At 38.6% G+C, this 16994-nt stretch overlaps 1 protein-coding gene across 1 annotated transcript; it reads right to left on the bottom strand.

Annotated features, from left to right (window-relative positions):
* Positions 1–1208: 1208 nt before the first annotated feature.
* MINAR2 (membrane integral NOTCH2 associated receptor 2) lies at positions 1209–10431 on the bottom strand. Its single transcript, XM_038125051.1, has 3 exons — positions 10266–10431; positions 2238–2483; positions 1209–1388 (listed from the first exon to the last, which is right to left on the bottom strand). Exons 1-3 carry the CDS (start codon positions 10428–10430, stop codon positions 1209–1211), a joined length of 591 nt encoding a protein of 196 aa, XP_037980979.1. The 5' UTR covers position 10431.
* Between the last annotated feature and the right edge of the window lie 6563 nt (positions 10432–16994).

The following is a 16994-nucleotide window of genomic DNA, read 5'->3' as shown; positions in this document are numbered from 1 at the left end:
CTTGACATGTGTTAAAGCACTGTAAACCTGCTGTAGGTAGGGCACATTCTAGAATTCAGAGGGGACAGTACAAACCTTCTGCCTTAGTTCTATTCCTGACTAATCCAAAGAATTTTTTGTGGGTAAAGAAGCAGACCTGGTATAACCTCGACTTTCCAGGTTATCTGTGTTATCATGTATGTCTGTGAGATTCTCTTTCAAAAGAGAAATATCTCAATAGTATTCATAGCTCCTTTAATACCAAATACAGAGGTATAAAGGGTTTGCAGCACCCAGAGTATCTTTTCAGAAAGGAAGTAATTACTTGAAGTTCTTGTCTCCCTATTCAACCAGTTTTTATTTTGCAATTTTATCTCATGTTTTTATTCTCTGAATTATTCTGATGTATATTAACTTAACGATCTGTGTGCTCTAAAAATTTAATTTTGTTCCTTTAATTTACAGAGATTTTTTTTCACATCTTGGTTATATAACTTTAATATTTTTAAGGCATATTAATTCCAGGTTATACTCTACTCCACAGATTTTGTTGAAAAAATATATTGTCACTCCATCATCTTTTGGGATGACAGAAACATGTTGAAAGAATATGACCTATTGATGAAGAACTTTGTCACAGATTATGGAATTTTTTTGATAGAAACACAATGATCTATTTTCTGTTTTTCTTCTCTGAAAAAGTGTAATAAAGTATTTATGTGTTTAGGCTGGCATTTACCATGGGCTGCATTATTGCAGCAATGCAGTGAGTGACTATGTAATGTGTTAGCTTTTGTTTTGTAATTCTTTGGGATATCTTGGATGATGCTTTATGATGCTTTTCTATATTCTAAAAATAGCTGTCATGAAAAGACAAAGAGGATGGTATGTTTTTGTTAGAACAAATAGTCAGCTGGTTCTCTATACACACTGTATGTAACATACCACACATACTGACTTAAATCGCTAGACCAAAGAAGGCACTAAAAAAGATGGAGTATAGTTTTCTTTTTAAATTATACCTGCAAGGAGACATTCAGCCATGCACAGAATATTTGTCTCTTTTCAGGGTCAACTCCTTGTGCTGTACAGGAATATTTTGAAGAAGTGGTGTCAAATAAATTGTTTTTGTGACAAAAAGAAAAAAAAGGAATTCAAATAAAACCAGAGAAGGAAATAATTTAATAAAAATATTTATTGAAAAAAATTTTCATCATCATTTGGCTAAGCTAAGTAAGTAAAATACTAAGTGTGATTACAGTAATTAGAATGCAAATGGCTAGTACCATAAGCAGAATGATTCGGCAGTATTTTGAATGTTTTTTTTCTCGCTCCTTCTTTTTTAACAAGGTATCATACCCAGGAGTATAAATATCCCCCATCCAGAACTGTAGATCATTAGGATTTTCCTAGAAGAAAAGTCAGAAAATGAAATCAGTTTCTCTCTCTTACACACAAAGTCATTAGAACATACCCAGAAGTATTTTGGCTATCATCAGACACTGATTAATGAATTTAAGATATCACAACACATATGCAATGCAAGACACTTTCATATGAATGTAGGTTGTGCTACTTTTCAGATGCTGCAAATGTTCCACTGGGGAAAATTAAAACCACACTTTTCATCCAGGAACCAAAAGTAGGACACCAGTCATTGAAGTGTGTTTAAAAACCCAGAACAAACCATGTTGTCTTCTCAAGAAGAGATGTCACGCTGTATAAACACAGTTCTGACTCTGTTTTCAAAAAATGGAACAGCAAAAAAAAAAACCAAACCAAACCAAACCAAACCAAACCAAAAACAAAAGTAATCCTAGAAGTGATTTGTGCCAACCCACAGGGAGGCAGGATCCTGTATAGTGTGGATGAGGCTGAGGAAAACAAATGTAATTTGATAACAGAGTTTTGCTACGAACAGTTATAAAATGACTATATTAGTGCCACTATATTTAAGTCCCACATTTGTAGCTCTTCCCTATGTAAACAGGCAAGCTGAGTTGTACAGCGTTGTGGTTTAAGAGTTTCTCTCATCAGAAGTCATGTACTGTAAAATTTCAATTCCTGGAATCTCACTAGATATATAGACTTTTTTCCTGATCAGACTCATGTTAGTGTCATGTCTGTACCAGAAAATACCTCCATATTTACTTCTGTAATCCAACCTAAAGATCCAAGAGGGCTGCACACTGGTTTATGCACGTACCACACAGCTCACAGCAATTCACTTGCTCAAACTCAGCACAGCAGCCAATTACCTTTATGTGGCTGGCCAAGTTAGAGTGCAGTGACTGTCTGTCATAGTCTTGCACAGTCCAGGAAGGGCTCTTTTTCTTCTCCTCCCAGTCATCATCCACGTGGATATCACTGTACAGTGGGTTGCTCTTGATTGTGGATTTCAGGGTGATGGGAGTAATGTGTTTCCCCAATGATTTGTCTATTATTTCTTGACTGACCCTGTTCAAGTCTAAGCCTGGCAGCTCAGTGACAGTTCTGTTTTCTCTCTGTAAGACACAAATTAGATCAGAACCTGGCTTTCGTTTGCATTACCTACAATACAGGCCCCCTTCCAGAATTATCACTTGTAATGTAACAGAATCACTTTAAAACTGAATATGCAGCCATTTTTCTCCTTCTGGCAAACTTCTACAGCAAGGGAGCCTGACTGCTCACTCTGGACACTCTTTCTTCCTTCTGGGGAAAGCAGGTGGGTACAATCTGAACATTAAGTTCTTTTCCAAATGTGAGCTGACATTATAGTGCCTGCTGGAAGAAGGCCTCTGCTTTAGTGAAACAGTGCTACAGAGAGCTGCAGTAGAACATTATAGTTCTGGTGGAAGCATGGATGTGTGATGCAGGAGTGACGATATAAGGACAAAGTAAAATGACCACAGAGGCAATGGTGTATAAGTAACAACCTCAACTGGAAATGCATCTATGATTGCAGGAGCGTGACACAGTTACACAGTTCTGTTCATGCTCTTGAATGCTAGATCCATGTCAGGATGTCAAAGAGGCTTTTCATTCAACTGAGGGCACTGTCAGAATTCACAGGTAATTAAATAACTGAGCAGTCTCCCAAAACAAAAACTGTTAAATAAGACCTTTTAGAACATGTGGATGTCAAGGAAGGAAGAAGAATAACAGCTCTGGTGGGATCATAATTTTTGAGAAATCACAAGCTGCCTCTTAAAACAGCACTAAGGGCCTCTTTAGGGGTCTGTAAAATAGTGGTTATGATACTTTTCAATCTGTAATTGAAGGAGGAATGGAGGAATGCAATCAGACTCTCTAGTCCAAACTATTCAAGGTTTGACCCAGCCTTCTGTCCTCAAGACTTTCAATTAACCTGCTACTGATCTGTGGTACCACAGTGTGTCAGCTACCTAAGAAACCTGCTTTTTTCAGAGCCCTTGTCCTACACTTAACACCTCTCCCATCTCTTAGGATTTTAGAACCAATGCAGAGCATATTCATCCTTTCTCACAAGTACTTTTATCCTTAGGAACTTTATGTTGAGTCAAGGGGAGCCTTGGTCTGAACCAGTGGTCCTGTGTCAGATATGCTGAGAGGGGGCAATTCCCACCTTTCTCCTGCTCTCAGAAATCACAAAGGTGTGGGCAGCACCTGCTGCATGATGCCCATAAGGTAAATTGCACATAGGAAACAGCCAGTGAAGAAGATGGGTCCTGAGAAACTTACTTCCGTGTAAGGATGACTTTCCCTGAATTTTTCACTTTTACTGAGATCTCCAGATGTTAAGGTACTGCAGGCTGAATGGACTTCAGCTGCAAAAGGGCTAGGGGCATGTTCTACTTCTCCTTCCACCTTTCTGGTGGGAGCTCAGGATGTCTGACTTCCTGCACACTAGCTTTGGGAACTGCTTGGACACCTCATCAAGTCAGTGAAGGTCCCTAAGATGATAGCAAACTGTTGACTTCTTCTGCTTGAGTAATTTTCTGCCCACTTTGTGGTCTGGTGAATCCATTTTCAGTGGAAGTCGGTTGCTGTGTGCCATCATCTGCTTCATGACTGCAGTGTCATGTGTGCATGTATAGATTCATATACATTAGTCTGAGGCAGGCAGGCATGAAAGGAAGCATAAGGACTGATTTCCTTCAGAAAATGAAGGTGGAGAAAACAACAGACTTTGTCTAAGCTCTATGAGGAAGCATCATGCTGGCATTCCTATCACTTAATCCTGCAGAAGTGACTAAGTATGTTTCCCATCAATAATTGCCATTAGTAGGCGGGTGGATCCTCAGCGACCTCCCATCCTTCTGTTAGTTCATAATTTCCACATGTCGTTCCTTAGCCTCCATACATCCCCTGATAATATTACTGTCTGCATTGCAGAGAGCTGGCACTGAAGCCCTCTGGGCTGTACTGGCCAGATTTCAGCTGAGCTGGTGTTTTTAACTGCCTTTTCTTTCTGACTACATTTTATTTTATTTTATTTATTTCTTATTTAAGATTTGTCATTGACCCTAATGACTCTTCCCTCAGGCTTGCGAAATAGTTGAACTTGGAGAACATTTTGTTGAAGAACGCGAACTGTGTCACCAGGGGTTGATTGGTCTCCCTAGGCTAAAATGTTATGAAAAGAATGTGACTTGACAGTAATTTTTAAAGCTGTTTTCCATAAAATTCTCCAAAACATGGAATAGATGGCATGATGCAAAAATTTGTCCATAAAACCAGTGCTTTGTAGCAGAACTTTTTTCCCCTACTGTCTGAAATACCTTTATTTTCATGGACATGAGGAGAGTGTGGTGGCTTGGAGCAGATATAGAGACGGAATAGATGGGGAGGGGTAACTGGGTTTTATCATAAGATCTGGACCAGAATTTGGGGTAGGATATAGTTTGCAGAAATTTTAGAGAACAGACATTGAAGTGACAAACTAATTGGGAAAATGTACTTGATAACAGCAGATGCTTGATTGTAAAATTTCTGCGGTAAATATGTCCTACAGACTAGTTAGGGAAAAGTAAGGACAGAAGCTGGAATCATGTGCAAACCCCAAAAGTTTTAAGACTAAGATATCATACAAAGAAAAATGAAAAATATTGCGTTAAGCATATGCATTTCTAGAAGCAGAGAAACATAAGATTAGATAACAAAAATATGCTTGCTAGTATTAATTCTTGCAAAAATTACTTTTTACATTTTCTTTTAAGATTCAAAACACATCCCAATCTTTGTCACAGACTCTGACTCATGCAGCAAATGTTCAAAGAAAGAGAAAAGTATTGAAAATTTAGGTATCAATATCCATTACAGAATTCATACTACATACACTGAATATAAGAAGACAGTGTGAATGAGGCTGGAGCAGAACAAATCAAAGGCAATTTATGTCATTATTCATTGAATGGAAGGAACGAACAGTGAATACTCAAAGAAGCAGTAGTTATGGAGAACACTGAAAATACCTCTGTGAAATACTTATTTAACAAGATGAAAAGTGCTAAACTCTGCAAGCGCATAACCGTGTTTGATCTACATATAGCTCATGAGCAAGGACACTTTTATAACTGGTTAATAACTCATTTTTCACTGAGAAAAGTATGTTCCTCTTTGACAGACCCAGAGAGCTGTCACATACAAGTACTAGTATTCTATGAAAAGTCCAGAGATCTATAGAGGGTTGATGTTAGTTCTATTACTGAATTAACATATGCCTAGTCCATGTTTTTTTCTTGCTGATTATTTTACAATGCAAAATGTGCATACCTTACAATACATATAACTAAAATTATAATTTAGTCTTTATTACTAGGAAACATTTTAATCTCATTTTTATCTTGACTTCATCTTTCTATTCCCACTTCTATTGCTGTTGATAGCACTGAAACAACCAAACAACCTAACCATTATTTTCTCAGCATGTGAAATGAGGTATCACCCATCAAACCCAGGACATCAACAGTTAAGGCTAGACCTTGGTTTCAAGCCCATTTACCTGAAATAAGAGAACAAAAACACAGATAAAAAAATAAGGAAATATACTTCCTGGAACTCAAGCCTTTCTTTCCTTTTCCCCCAGATAGAACCAGTTTCTCTGTTCCCATGGCCAGCCCCAGTAGGCAATGATGCTCAGGGAAAGTAAGAAAGGCCATTGATGGGCAGCTACAACTAGAAGTTTTAATCAAGGCAGTCCTACAGAAACTTACAGCTAACAAATACTACAGGATTTGTTTCATAACAGCCTTCTCAATCCTAATGAAAGTGACTAGAAGAGTGATCATTATATTTGACAGTAGTTTGTTTAATATTATAAGCCTCTGTTGTGCAAAAACCTTGTAACAGATTGTGGGGGACCCTCTCTGCACTCATAAGGACATTCTTCTGATGTAGAGAACTATTTTGAAGGCAAACAACTTCTAGGGTGTAGCTAAGAATCCCTGTGGTAGGTGTATCAACTGTATAGGTATTGCTAGACATTTGGAAAATTAAAAGCTCTTTTGTTATGAAGAATATTAACACTTGAGAGCTTTCGTTCAACAAATCACATCTCATTGGAGATGGGATGCAAAAGCAGTCAGGAAGGCAAGGATTAACTAAAGGTGCAAAAGGAAATAAGAAAGACAGTAGGACAGACAGCTCACATCAAGGGTTCCTGAGAAGCCTGAGCAGGTCCTGACAAGGCTGCAGTGATCAGAGGGTTGAAACACCTCTCCAATTTGTGCAATCTGGGGTTGTTCATCCTGTACATACAGCCAGTACATACACATGTCTGACAAGAAAGCTGAAGAGAGAATTTTTACAGAAATAGGACAAGGGAAATGGCTTTAAACTGAAAGAAGGCGGATTTAGATTAGCTATAAGGATGACATTCTTCTCAGTGAGGATGGTGAGACACTTGAACAGGTTGCCCAGAGAAGTTGTGAATGCCCCCTCCCTGACGGTGTTCAAAGCCAGGCTGACTGGGGCTTTGAAGACACCTGCTTGAGTGGAAGACATCTCTGCCTATGGCAGGGGAGTTGGCACCATATGATCTGTAAGGTCCCTTCCAATTCAAACCTCTCTCTGATTCTAGAAATGAAACTTTTTTTAAGGAAGGAAATAAAGGGGATCTGGATTCCTTGTCAGAGACATTAGGGCAGCCTCAGGTACTGCAAAACTGAAAAGCCACCTGACATGGGCAGGAAAGAGAGTGGTAGATGGTTATGAACACTTCAGCTGTAGTGACAGGGATATTTAGACAAAAGTGAATATTCATATTGATGATTTTATTTGCACATTATTGAGACTACTTCTTGTGATGAATTGTTTAGTTTAAAAAGGTGTTTTATCTGTCATTGGCAATGCAGCTCTGGAGGGCTGTGAGTGCATTATATAACAACTTTTGTATAGTCTCAGACCAAAGCTTCTGCAAACCTTGCAGCTGGCTCTTATTGTGGCCAGTTGCAGATGTCTAGGGAAGAATAAGGGAGAGAGTGGAAATATGTAATGCATGTATGAGCCAGCGGACAAAAATAAGAGATTCTAAACCGGCTCTTAACTTACAGATTTTAAAAAACCCTCTTGTTCTGGTATACTGAGAAACAAGCAAGGACAGGACACAGGCATTAACTCATATGTAAGGCCAAAATAACACTATGCCAAGAAGTAGCATGCTGCTAAGACTGAATGCTCTCTGCTGTCTTCCAAAACTTGGGGGGGGGGGGGGGAAGGGGGGGGGGGGTTGGAACAGGAACTATAAACAAGAGAAGTCTGAGAATTGCAGAAAACTACCAGGTTGACTACAGGGGAAAACAGATATGGAGGATTAAGCATCTGGTGTGCCCTGGGCATTAAAACATACTGTGGGACAGAGAGTCCAGCAGGACTGGAAATTGTCAGGGTGAGCAAAACGTGGTCAGCAGTGATACATTTGCAGGAGAAAGTCTGTAATTTTTATGCTGCTTTTCACAAGGAAGGGCCAAAATTCCTGGACTGCTTTATGGTTTGTTTTAGTGAAAGTAGACGATGAAAATACATGCAAAGCAGAGAAGCTGTTCAATTTGCCTGATACCAGAGAGTAAAGTGAGGAGAAAGACCAGCAGTTTTTGGTCATTACATGAAGCTGCTTTTTATAATGGAAACGAATTTTAAAACTTAAAGGTGGAGAAAACACATAAGCATTTCTGTGCTTTTAAATTTAAGTGATCTCATAATAAAAGTTTGGAAGACACTACCGACATACCACTGAGCAGTCACTTTGCATAGGGAGACCTGAGTAGCATTAGTTTCTTCAGAGAATATTAGCTTCTAAAGAGGGAATTTAGGCTACTCTCAAGGTTTAATGACTTTAGGAATCTTTAGATCATGCACACATATTCTGAAATTAATTCTCTCTCTCCTCCTCCCATGCCCCCTTTTTCCATTTCTGAATTAACTACCCCTTAACCCCATTATCTCTCTCATCTTAGAGGGAAATATGTTATTCCTGCACCATTACATCTCCACTGTGCCATTGTGTTTCTTCTAATGTCTGGAACTCATCAGTATTTTTCCCTTTATTTGATTGTCGGCAAAAGGAGAAAAAGAAGGCAAGATCATAAGGGAGAGACAATGGCCCAATGAATTTTATCTGAGCTTGAATTCTGTAATGACTACACTAAAAACTATAGATCGTATCCTAGGTTTAACACTTATAAAACATACCACTTTGCAAACTCCATTTTTGGAGTCATGGTGAGTACAGACATTCCCCCTGTAACAGCCATCCCGGGCTGGGACACAGAGTTCCAGGAAAACCTTCTTGCTGGTGGCAAAAAAGCAAAGCAGAAGTCAAAAAGCACAGGGCTCCCTACACATTTTAATCCTCCCGCAGCTCTGCAGCCCTGGCTCGGTGACAGTGCGTCCTGATTGACAACAATGGGGAGAAGGATCCCTGCTGCGGAGGAGGCTCTGTGTGTGGCTGCTTCCCTCCTGCATAAAAGAGGGGCTTAGATGGGGGGAGGGGGTGAGGCCAGCATTGCACCATACCCTACAGTTTGGGTTCCTTCAGGCTCCGTCCCTTGGTTAGGGTTGTTTCCATGGGACACTACGGGCGTCTGCGTGTTCCCCGCCCCGGCTCTCCTTGGGGAGCCGCCAGCAAAGATTATACAACACGAACAGAGTGGCTGGAGGCAGTGGAGTAGGCAGAGGGAAGGGTGGCTGGGGCAAGGAAGAAGCTAGGGAAAGTAAGGGAGGAGCATGGAAGCGGGTGTCACGGGGGGAGGACTTTGCTGTTGGAAGGGAACTGGAATGGACTCTGGGAGGGAGCAAAGGGGTTTAGAGAACTGATGGGGAGAAATGTCTGAAAAGGGAGAAGCGCAACAGGAAGTAGCTGTGGGAGACTTTCAGCATCGTTCTCCTCCCTTCCCCCAGGTTCAAGCTTTTTTGGCTCTTACTCTTCATTTCCGTGGGGAATCCGACCCCCACACTAAGGATCCTGAGAATGTAGACCCTTCTCCATGACTCCCCTCACCCACATCCACTTATGTATGTCTCCATCCCTTGACAAGAACCAGACCTTGGAGCTTTTGCTCATGCTAGGGGTGGGGAAAGGCGAGGGGCTCCCTGGGCAGCAGGGAAGGAGCACTGTGGAGCAGCAAGTGGGGCCCAGAGGGGTGTGAGCTGATGCAGCTGTACTGCTGCTGATCCAGGCATGAACTTCTCCACCGCCAGCTCCAGGGCCTCTGCTAGGCAGTGCACATTTACGTTTTTACCAAGAAACTGCTGCTACCTCTATGTAATAACCTGGATTAATGCAGTCAGCATGTTTCACACTTTCAACAGTTGTCTTTCAGTATACCAGGAAGGCCAAAGTTAAACGAGGGAAAAAAAGAAAAATAAAAAGGAAGTTATGGCAAGCTATGTAGATATATACATTTGTAGCAAGAATCTCCAATGTGCCTCTTTATCAAGTTTAAGGGATATGACTTCACTTTCAGTTTTAAATCTGAGGCTTTTCTCACTTGAGAGAGCATTTTCCATGCACACCTTTGGTACAATTAAGTGGTATTTGACTTCAGTAGATTTTTTGGAAAATGAAATGAAAATGTTACAAAGAGCAGTAGAAATCATAATACACTGAAATAAAGTCAGTGGACCCCCTAGAAGAGAGTAACTCTTCTCATGGAGCCTGATCCTTGCTGATGTCCGTGGGAAAATATACGGAAATATTACTGATGCTGATTAAGAGACGCAGGAAGCAAAACTACAGCTGATCTGTCACCATCATGTAATTTTTCTCCTAATCCTTAAAACAAGGTAGAAAAATCAGGAAAATGTCAGCCTCCTTTAGACCTTACCTGTAAATAGATCCTGTTGTGCCACTGCTGCACTCCAGGAAGAGCTGCTTCTGGGAATTTTGCCCAGTTGACGGGTAGAAAGGCAGAATTTTTCACTAAAGATTTAACCTCCAGTTGCAGGAATTTATCAGGATGGTTGTTGTTTGGCAAAACGGAGAGGTCCATGTTTCTGTGCTGTAGAGTAATAATGAAAACAGCCCCAGCTTCTGCTTCCTGGCTGTGCATGTTCTTTCTATTATTAATGACGTGAAGAAGGATACGACAGTTTCCTGAAACTGTATCTGACCCCTGTTTGGTATCAGGCTCACTTATATCATCTACCAATGATAAAAGATTGTTTAGAAGTGGCAGAGCAGACAGGACAAGTTTCTCTAAGTGCCTGGCTTAAGTTTTCAGGTTCAAGGTCTCTTTTGATAGATACATATGTGCTCATTAAAACTAACTGAGTACCAGTGCGTAGATGCATAAGACACTTAAATGCATACCAGCACTTCCTCAAGTTGTCTGCCAAAAATGTCAAGCCTACAATACTTCAAAGCAACATTTTTTTTCCCCCGAGAAAATTAGAAGCAGCTTCCCATCAAAGCAAGTCTTCCTTTTCTGCAGCAGTACCAAGAGGCTCCATTGTGCTGTGTGGGTTGGTACCATTTACCACAACCGCTATGACATGCACTTTTTTTAGGGTCAGGGATTTCTTTCACAGTAAATTCTTCTTGACCCTGGGAAATATTAGATTGTTTCAAGTAATTGATAACAGAAGTTTTCAGGGAATTGATTCTGCTCCCATTTAAATGTGTGGAAAAATTCACTGTAACTGACTTGAATGGTATAGTCTCAGTCCCATCACTTTTATTATTTTATTCTGAGATTTGATATTTTCATCATCATTTTATGAGTCTTAAGTCCTTTTGACTTTCAGCTAATGAAATTCCTCTTCTCATTATGGCCTCCATGTATGACTAGCAAAAGTAGCCTCCTCATTCTTACCTTTTTTTAAAAATATGTATGTTTTTCTAGGATATGTTTCATTTTGATGAAATTGCCACAGAGGATAAGCTTTTGAAAGGTCATTGCTTGAAATCCAGAAAAACTTTTTTTGAATCAAATTTGTGCTGAGAATTAGGGCATCACAAAAAATTTAGCTCTGTACTTAGACAACAGAATCAAACCAATCTATTTACCACACAGAAAATAGCTGAAATATAGAAACAAAATAAAAATAGGAAAACATTTTTTAAATCTTAAAGTAAAAATGAATTTTTGGATATACATATAAGTTAAACCTGTTATTTACTTTAAAAGCTCATGATGTGTCCTTGCATGTAATTATTGGAGATTATTTTAAAGCATATCTGTTTAAAATTATTAATATGGCACCTTTCAAGTAGATGCTCAAATAAGTACGTGTGAACAGCCACAAAAGAGAAAGTAGTGACTGTGTTTCTGAGTGGATGTGCATGCTTTTGGGAACCTGGTGCTATATTTACAGCTATGTCTCCCCAGTTTAATGAAGCCCTGAAACACTAATACACCTTTCCAGTGTAACCTAGGGATTACCATGAAGCTTCTGTTTTTGACTTACCATGACACATAGTTCTCACTTTTTCCCTGTGCAGTAATAACTAAGAGAGTAATAATTTGTCTTCTAAAATACATGGGTATATGCAACCATGATTTCTAAAACATACACTTTTCCCGTCTTAGAAACACAGGGCTTTTCTGTGCTACAGTAGCATAAGATGTTGTGTGTGCCTGTGTGAGCTTACATATCAACACTGGAAATAATAACATAAAAGGCATCTTCTTAAGTCAGACCTCTCCCAGTCCCAGGATCTAGCACTTTGTTTGAAAAGGACAAGAACAATATGCTGTTTAGGGAGACAGTGCTACTTTCTGCAGTTCGTTCTTTTACTCCCTCAGAAGCCACACAATTTCTTTTTTTGTGCTGAAGTATCTCTTTTCCAGGCCTTTTATTATCTATTTATAAATTGTGAATTAAGTTGCCTAACTGCTTTTCAATTCTTCTGATAGTACCTCCTCCAGAAGCAAGATTCAGAACCTCATGTCCATCTGCCTAAACTGCTTACTTTTAGGTCTTTTTCATTAATTTCTATGTTAACCATATCAAGGATGCCCTCTTTGTAGTACTGCATGGCTTTAAGAAGAGCTTCCCACGCAGCTTATCCATCACCTTCAGGAATTTTTAAACTATAGTTATTTCAGTCTCTTTCTCTTCAATCTGAATTATCAATATTTTAAATGTAATTTCGTAAGCCACCTAATCTTCTCCTTGTTAATTTATTTTCCATTTTTAATGTGTTGCACTGTAATTCCACTACATTGTTCATAAGAATACAGCAACCATAAATTAATACGATGCTCATGTTGTGGTTACAAAAGTTCCAAAAATGGGAAAAATGATATCTTTCCTTCTGAAAACATCCATCAGTTTTTGGTGCTTTCCCCCCGGCTTTTCTCATAGCAGTAGTAACTCTCACGGGGCTAGTAACTTCACTTCTGTGACTCCTAGTTGCAAATTCAGTGTCTCATAGGAATGGCCCAGGCTATTTTTATAGCTGTAACTCTTGACATATACCTACATCAAAGTTTTTCAGTTAATGTCTTGTCTAATCACTCAGTTTTGTATTTCTTGACAACTGAGGAAGGAGTTAACCAGAAGAGCTTTATGGCACTTGCGCAGATGGAGAACTCAGTTTTTACTCTTCCTCATGCCACTGATGAAAATGCCAAAAAACCATACTCCTTAGGGAACCATACTGCTGACTTCTCTCCATCCTGAAAGATGACCATTTTGCTTCCAATCCTTTAATCGCCTTTTAAGCCATAACAATTGCTCCTGTAGTCCTGTGTGAATGCAGTTTCTTGAATATCCTATAGTACTGCACTTTGTCAAAGATTTACGTGTCCACCTGATCCCTTTTGCTCCATTCACAACTGAAGCCATGGTGACTCTCATCCAAGACCACATGCTTATCCAGGTGCTCAGGGTTCTTACTTTTTTCATTGGCTATTATGACAATCTGTAGCTCAAGGGGTTGACTTTTCCACTGCCAGTCTGGCAGACTGACTCTTTGCAACAACAGCTGGTCACCATGGCAAGTGGCTCTGATACCAATTTCCCAGTTGTGTTCTTCCAATAGTCTCAGGTGACTGCAACCCTAGATACTGTTTGCATTGAACATATTTATTTGGTCTTACCTTCCTGTGCATTTCCTTCACCTTGATCCAACTTCTCTGACATCTCTGCTATAAGGAACCCTGCAACATTTCATCCGGAAAAGCCAACACAAGTAATTCACTGAACTTTTCTGTCACTGCTTTATCACTCCTGAGTGTCCCTTTCACACTTGTGTTATCAGATGGCACAACTGTCTCCCCTTCTGGCTTCCTGGTTTGGCTGTATTTCAAGCTCCCTTTCTATTAGTTTGCACATCCTTTTTACAGATATATTTAAATTCTTTCTGAGTGCTTTTAATTTTCTTTTTATAATTGATCTGTTGGGTTTTAGGGACTCCATTGGTCTCATGATGCAGGCAAGATTTCTATTTTTAGTGTATTTTTTGAATATGCAAATGACTGTTTTTCTGTCACTGAAGAAGATAATGAAAACTGAATGCAAAAAGCCTGAAACAACCCAAAATGTAACCCTCTTCCTCCAGAACAAAGCAGCAATTTCCCTTCAGAGTAAATGATAATGCTATTAAAATTCAGGTATTTATTTAAGAGAGTTATGAGAAGTAGTAGCTGTTGTAACTTTTGGTCACTACTCTAGCTGGCTAGCACATATACGGGAGGAGGAAGTAAACCTGCTGTGCACTAGCCTAGCACAATCCCTGTGTACCACTTAAATCCCACTTAATCCGACAAAATACGGTCTAAGTGGTATTTAATTAGCAGAGAGGCCTACTCCAGCCCTTAGGAGCCAAGAGTGAATTTCATCTTTACATGCCAGCTGAACTTGATTTATTTTACACTCATTTGTTGAAATGTTACATATTAATCAGGCTGGAATCAGGCTGGAAGGAAAACATATTAATGCAGAGGGATTGTCATTGAAGAAGACAGAATAAATAAAAAAAAAAAAAAAAGTAAACTCTGGACTGTCTATGTCTGCATAAGGCTATAAGACTATGGCTTGCCTGAACACAGCTGGAAAGAGCTGCCGGCTGCCACCCAGGTCTGTGGAAAATTGTGCACAGCTGGCACATGCCCACCTTCCCCACAGCATGCTGCAGCTCAAGACATAGCCTAGGCACATTTTCAGAATGTTCTTATAATTTTCCGACCAAAAGGGTATTTCAATCTTTACTGCTTCTCTGAATGATGATAGGATATGCTGAAGCAGTAAAATGAACTTGCTTTCAAATTCAAAGGTATATTTGCTATTTAGACACAAAACTGCTTCAAAATTATTCACACACATTTAACTAGTAGTTTTGTACTACAGATGCTAAAGGAATCAGAACCGGACTTATCAGCACTATAACATCCTGATTTCACCATAACATCTTGATCAGACTATAATATCCTATAACATCCTGATTTCACTTGTTACATTTTAAAAAAGTTATTTTACATCACAACTTTCTATCCCTGTCTCCCAATGAAAAGTACTTCATTATTATGATCTTCTTATAGAGGTGATAGGAGGATGATTTCAGCAGCAGTCACTGATTTGTTTTTGATTTTTAACAGCCAGAGTTAAAACATACTTCTTAAATTTTGTGATTAAGATGACATTCTTGTTAGTGAAACATTCAAAATCAGCAGAGTATAAATATTTAGAACTGTGAAGATAATATCACTGGCTGATAAAAATTTTCCTCTGGCTCCTAATCTGGAGGCATCTTTTCTTTTGCTTGATTTTCAATTGTGATTCAAGTGAGTGCAGAAGTATTACCAAGATCTAAGTATGAAGAAAATTTAAAATAATAATTGCTTCTTTTGCCTGCCAACTATAATAATTCTATTAGACTTTCAAATGTGCTTCTTTGACTTTAAGGAATTATGCCCCAAAGCAACTAAATTTTCTGTGCATTGAAATTTTTTGTTATATAAAATATAACATTCCATCATATCAACATTATTTTTCTTTCTTTTTTTACTTTTCAAAACCAGAAGGTATTTTATTTAAAATAATACACTAGCACCTCATTAAAGTTGCAGTTTTCAAGTGCAGAGCAGTAAGATGCCAAACTAAAGATTTTGATAGTACAGCTATTTGAAACACAGATGTTGATTTCAATGGTAGTTAAGACTGCATCTAAGTATTCTTCCTGGACAGAATCGCAGTCCTGGCTGGGGGCCTCAGTTTATTGTCTGTGGGTATCTGTGGTTATCCGTCTGTGGAAACTGTGTATCACATCTATACACTAGACTCTTTGCAGAGAAGGAAGAGCAACAATCACTTAAATAAAGATGCATTCTCTTTTTGCTTTGAGTAGAAAATATGCCTTTCTGACTTATTTCTCCAGCTGTCGTGTCTTCAGGATTTGCTCTCCTACGTATTTTAAGAACATACTTAAACACTTGCATCACAAAATGAGGGCAGAAAACCCACTGCTGTCCAGTTGCCAAGTTCAGCAGTTACAGGACTCACCTGAGATAAATACCTGCCTCTCCACAGAATATTACCTTGTTATTCTCAACTTTCCATGTATGTATCGAGGCTCACAGAGTGACATGTCTGTCAGCAGCTGCAGAGTGGTGCCTAAGTCAAGAGGCGGAAGGCACTTGTACTGTAGCTTTACCTGCTGAGATGCAGGGCTCAATGGATTAATCTACCAGACCCAGACACACAAAAAAAGAAAAATTCAAATAGCAAAAGGAGCTTTACTTTTTATTGAAAATGTAAAAATCATGTGAATCATGTACAGTATTTTCTCATAAGGAAAATCTTAGCTGTTTCATAATGTTTCACAAAACTGTAAAACATTTAATTTTTATAAAGACTTTTTCATTAGTCAAAGAGGAAACTAAAGTAGTATTACAAAGCTATTTTCTAAATTATCAACAGAGAACTGAAAATGTTTAATAGATTAATCCATACAACTGGCAGGAGAAAGGACTCTTCCATTTGTAAATCTGCAAAAGGACACACAAAGGTATAGAGGGACATGGGTTTTTTGTTTCAAAACTTTAAAAAAAATTAAGTGACATGTTAAAACACTACAGACGTGTATTCATAGGATGGTACAAGTTCTAGGACTGCATTTCTCTACACTACCTCAAACAGTGCAACAGTGATTCAGTGTAAATCTCTACAGTGTTTCATTGATTTAATACTTGTGTTCAAGTATGTGTCCATGAGAATGATCAAAATCTCTACTTAGCTATTTTAATTTTCTTGTTTATAATATAAGTTACAGTAGAATATCCCCTTCAGTATGTTTCTAAATCAAATGAACTAATTTCACAATACATTCTGTAATAACCTGTTTAATAATGTTAGCTTGTTCACTTTGACATCTGTTGCAAAAAACACAAGCTCATTCTGACTCCAAATGCCAAAAATATAATAAAATTAAAAAGAACTTTATTTCCATATACAACAAAACTATTCAGCTAAATTAAAATAAATTCAAGATAACATGACTTTTTTTTTTGCAACAGATGATCTTACTGAAAATAAACATTTAAATTCTAGTTACTATTTTTTAAAAATTCTGATAAATGTATCCAAAAGTGTTCATATAAAAATTAATTATG

Source organism: Motacilla alba, chromosome Z (assembly GCF_015832195.1).
Source record: "Motacilla alba alba isolate MOTALB_02 chromosome Z, Motacilla_alba_V1.0_pri, whole genome shotgun sequence".
NCBI lineage: Eukaryota > Metazoa > Chordata > Aves > Passeriformes > Motacillidae > Motacilla > Motacilla alba.
Note: the sequence above shows the minus strand (reverse complement) of the source record. Positions and strands in the feature narration are given on the sequence as shown.

Coding starts and splice junctions, on each gene's coding strand:
- MINAR2 (XM_038125051.1), bottom strand. CDS start 10,430: ATGGACCTCTCCGTTTTGCCAAACAACAACCATCCTGATAAATTCCTG. Junction 2,484..10,265: donor ACAACAGGATCTATTTACAG/GTAAGGTCTAAA, acceptor TGTGTCTTACAG/AGAGAAAACAGAACTGTCAC. Junction 1,389..2,237: donor ACTTGGCCAGCCACATAAAG/GTAATTGGCTGC, acceptor CTTTTCTTCTAG/GAAAATCCTAATGATCTACA.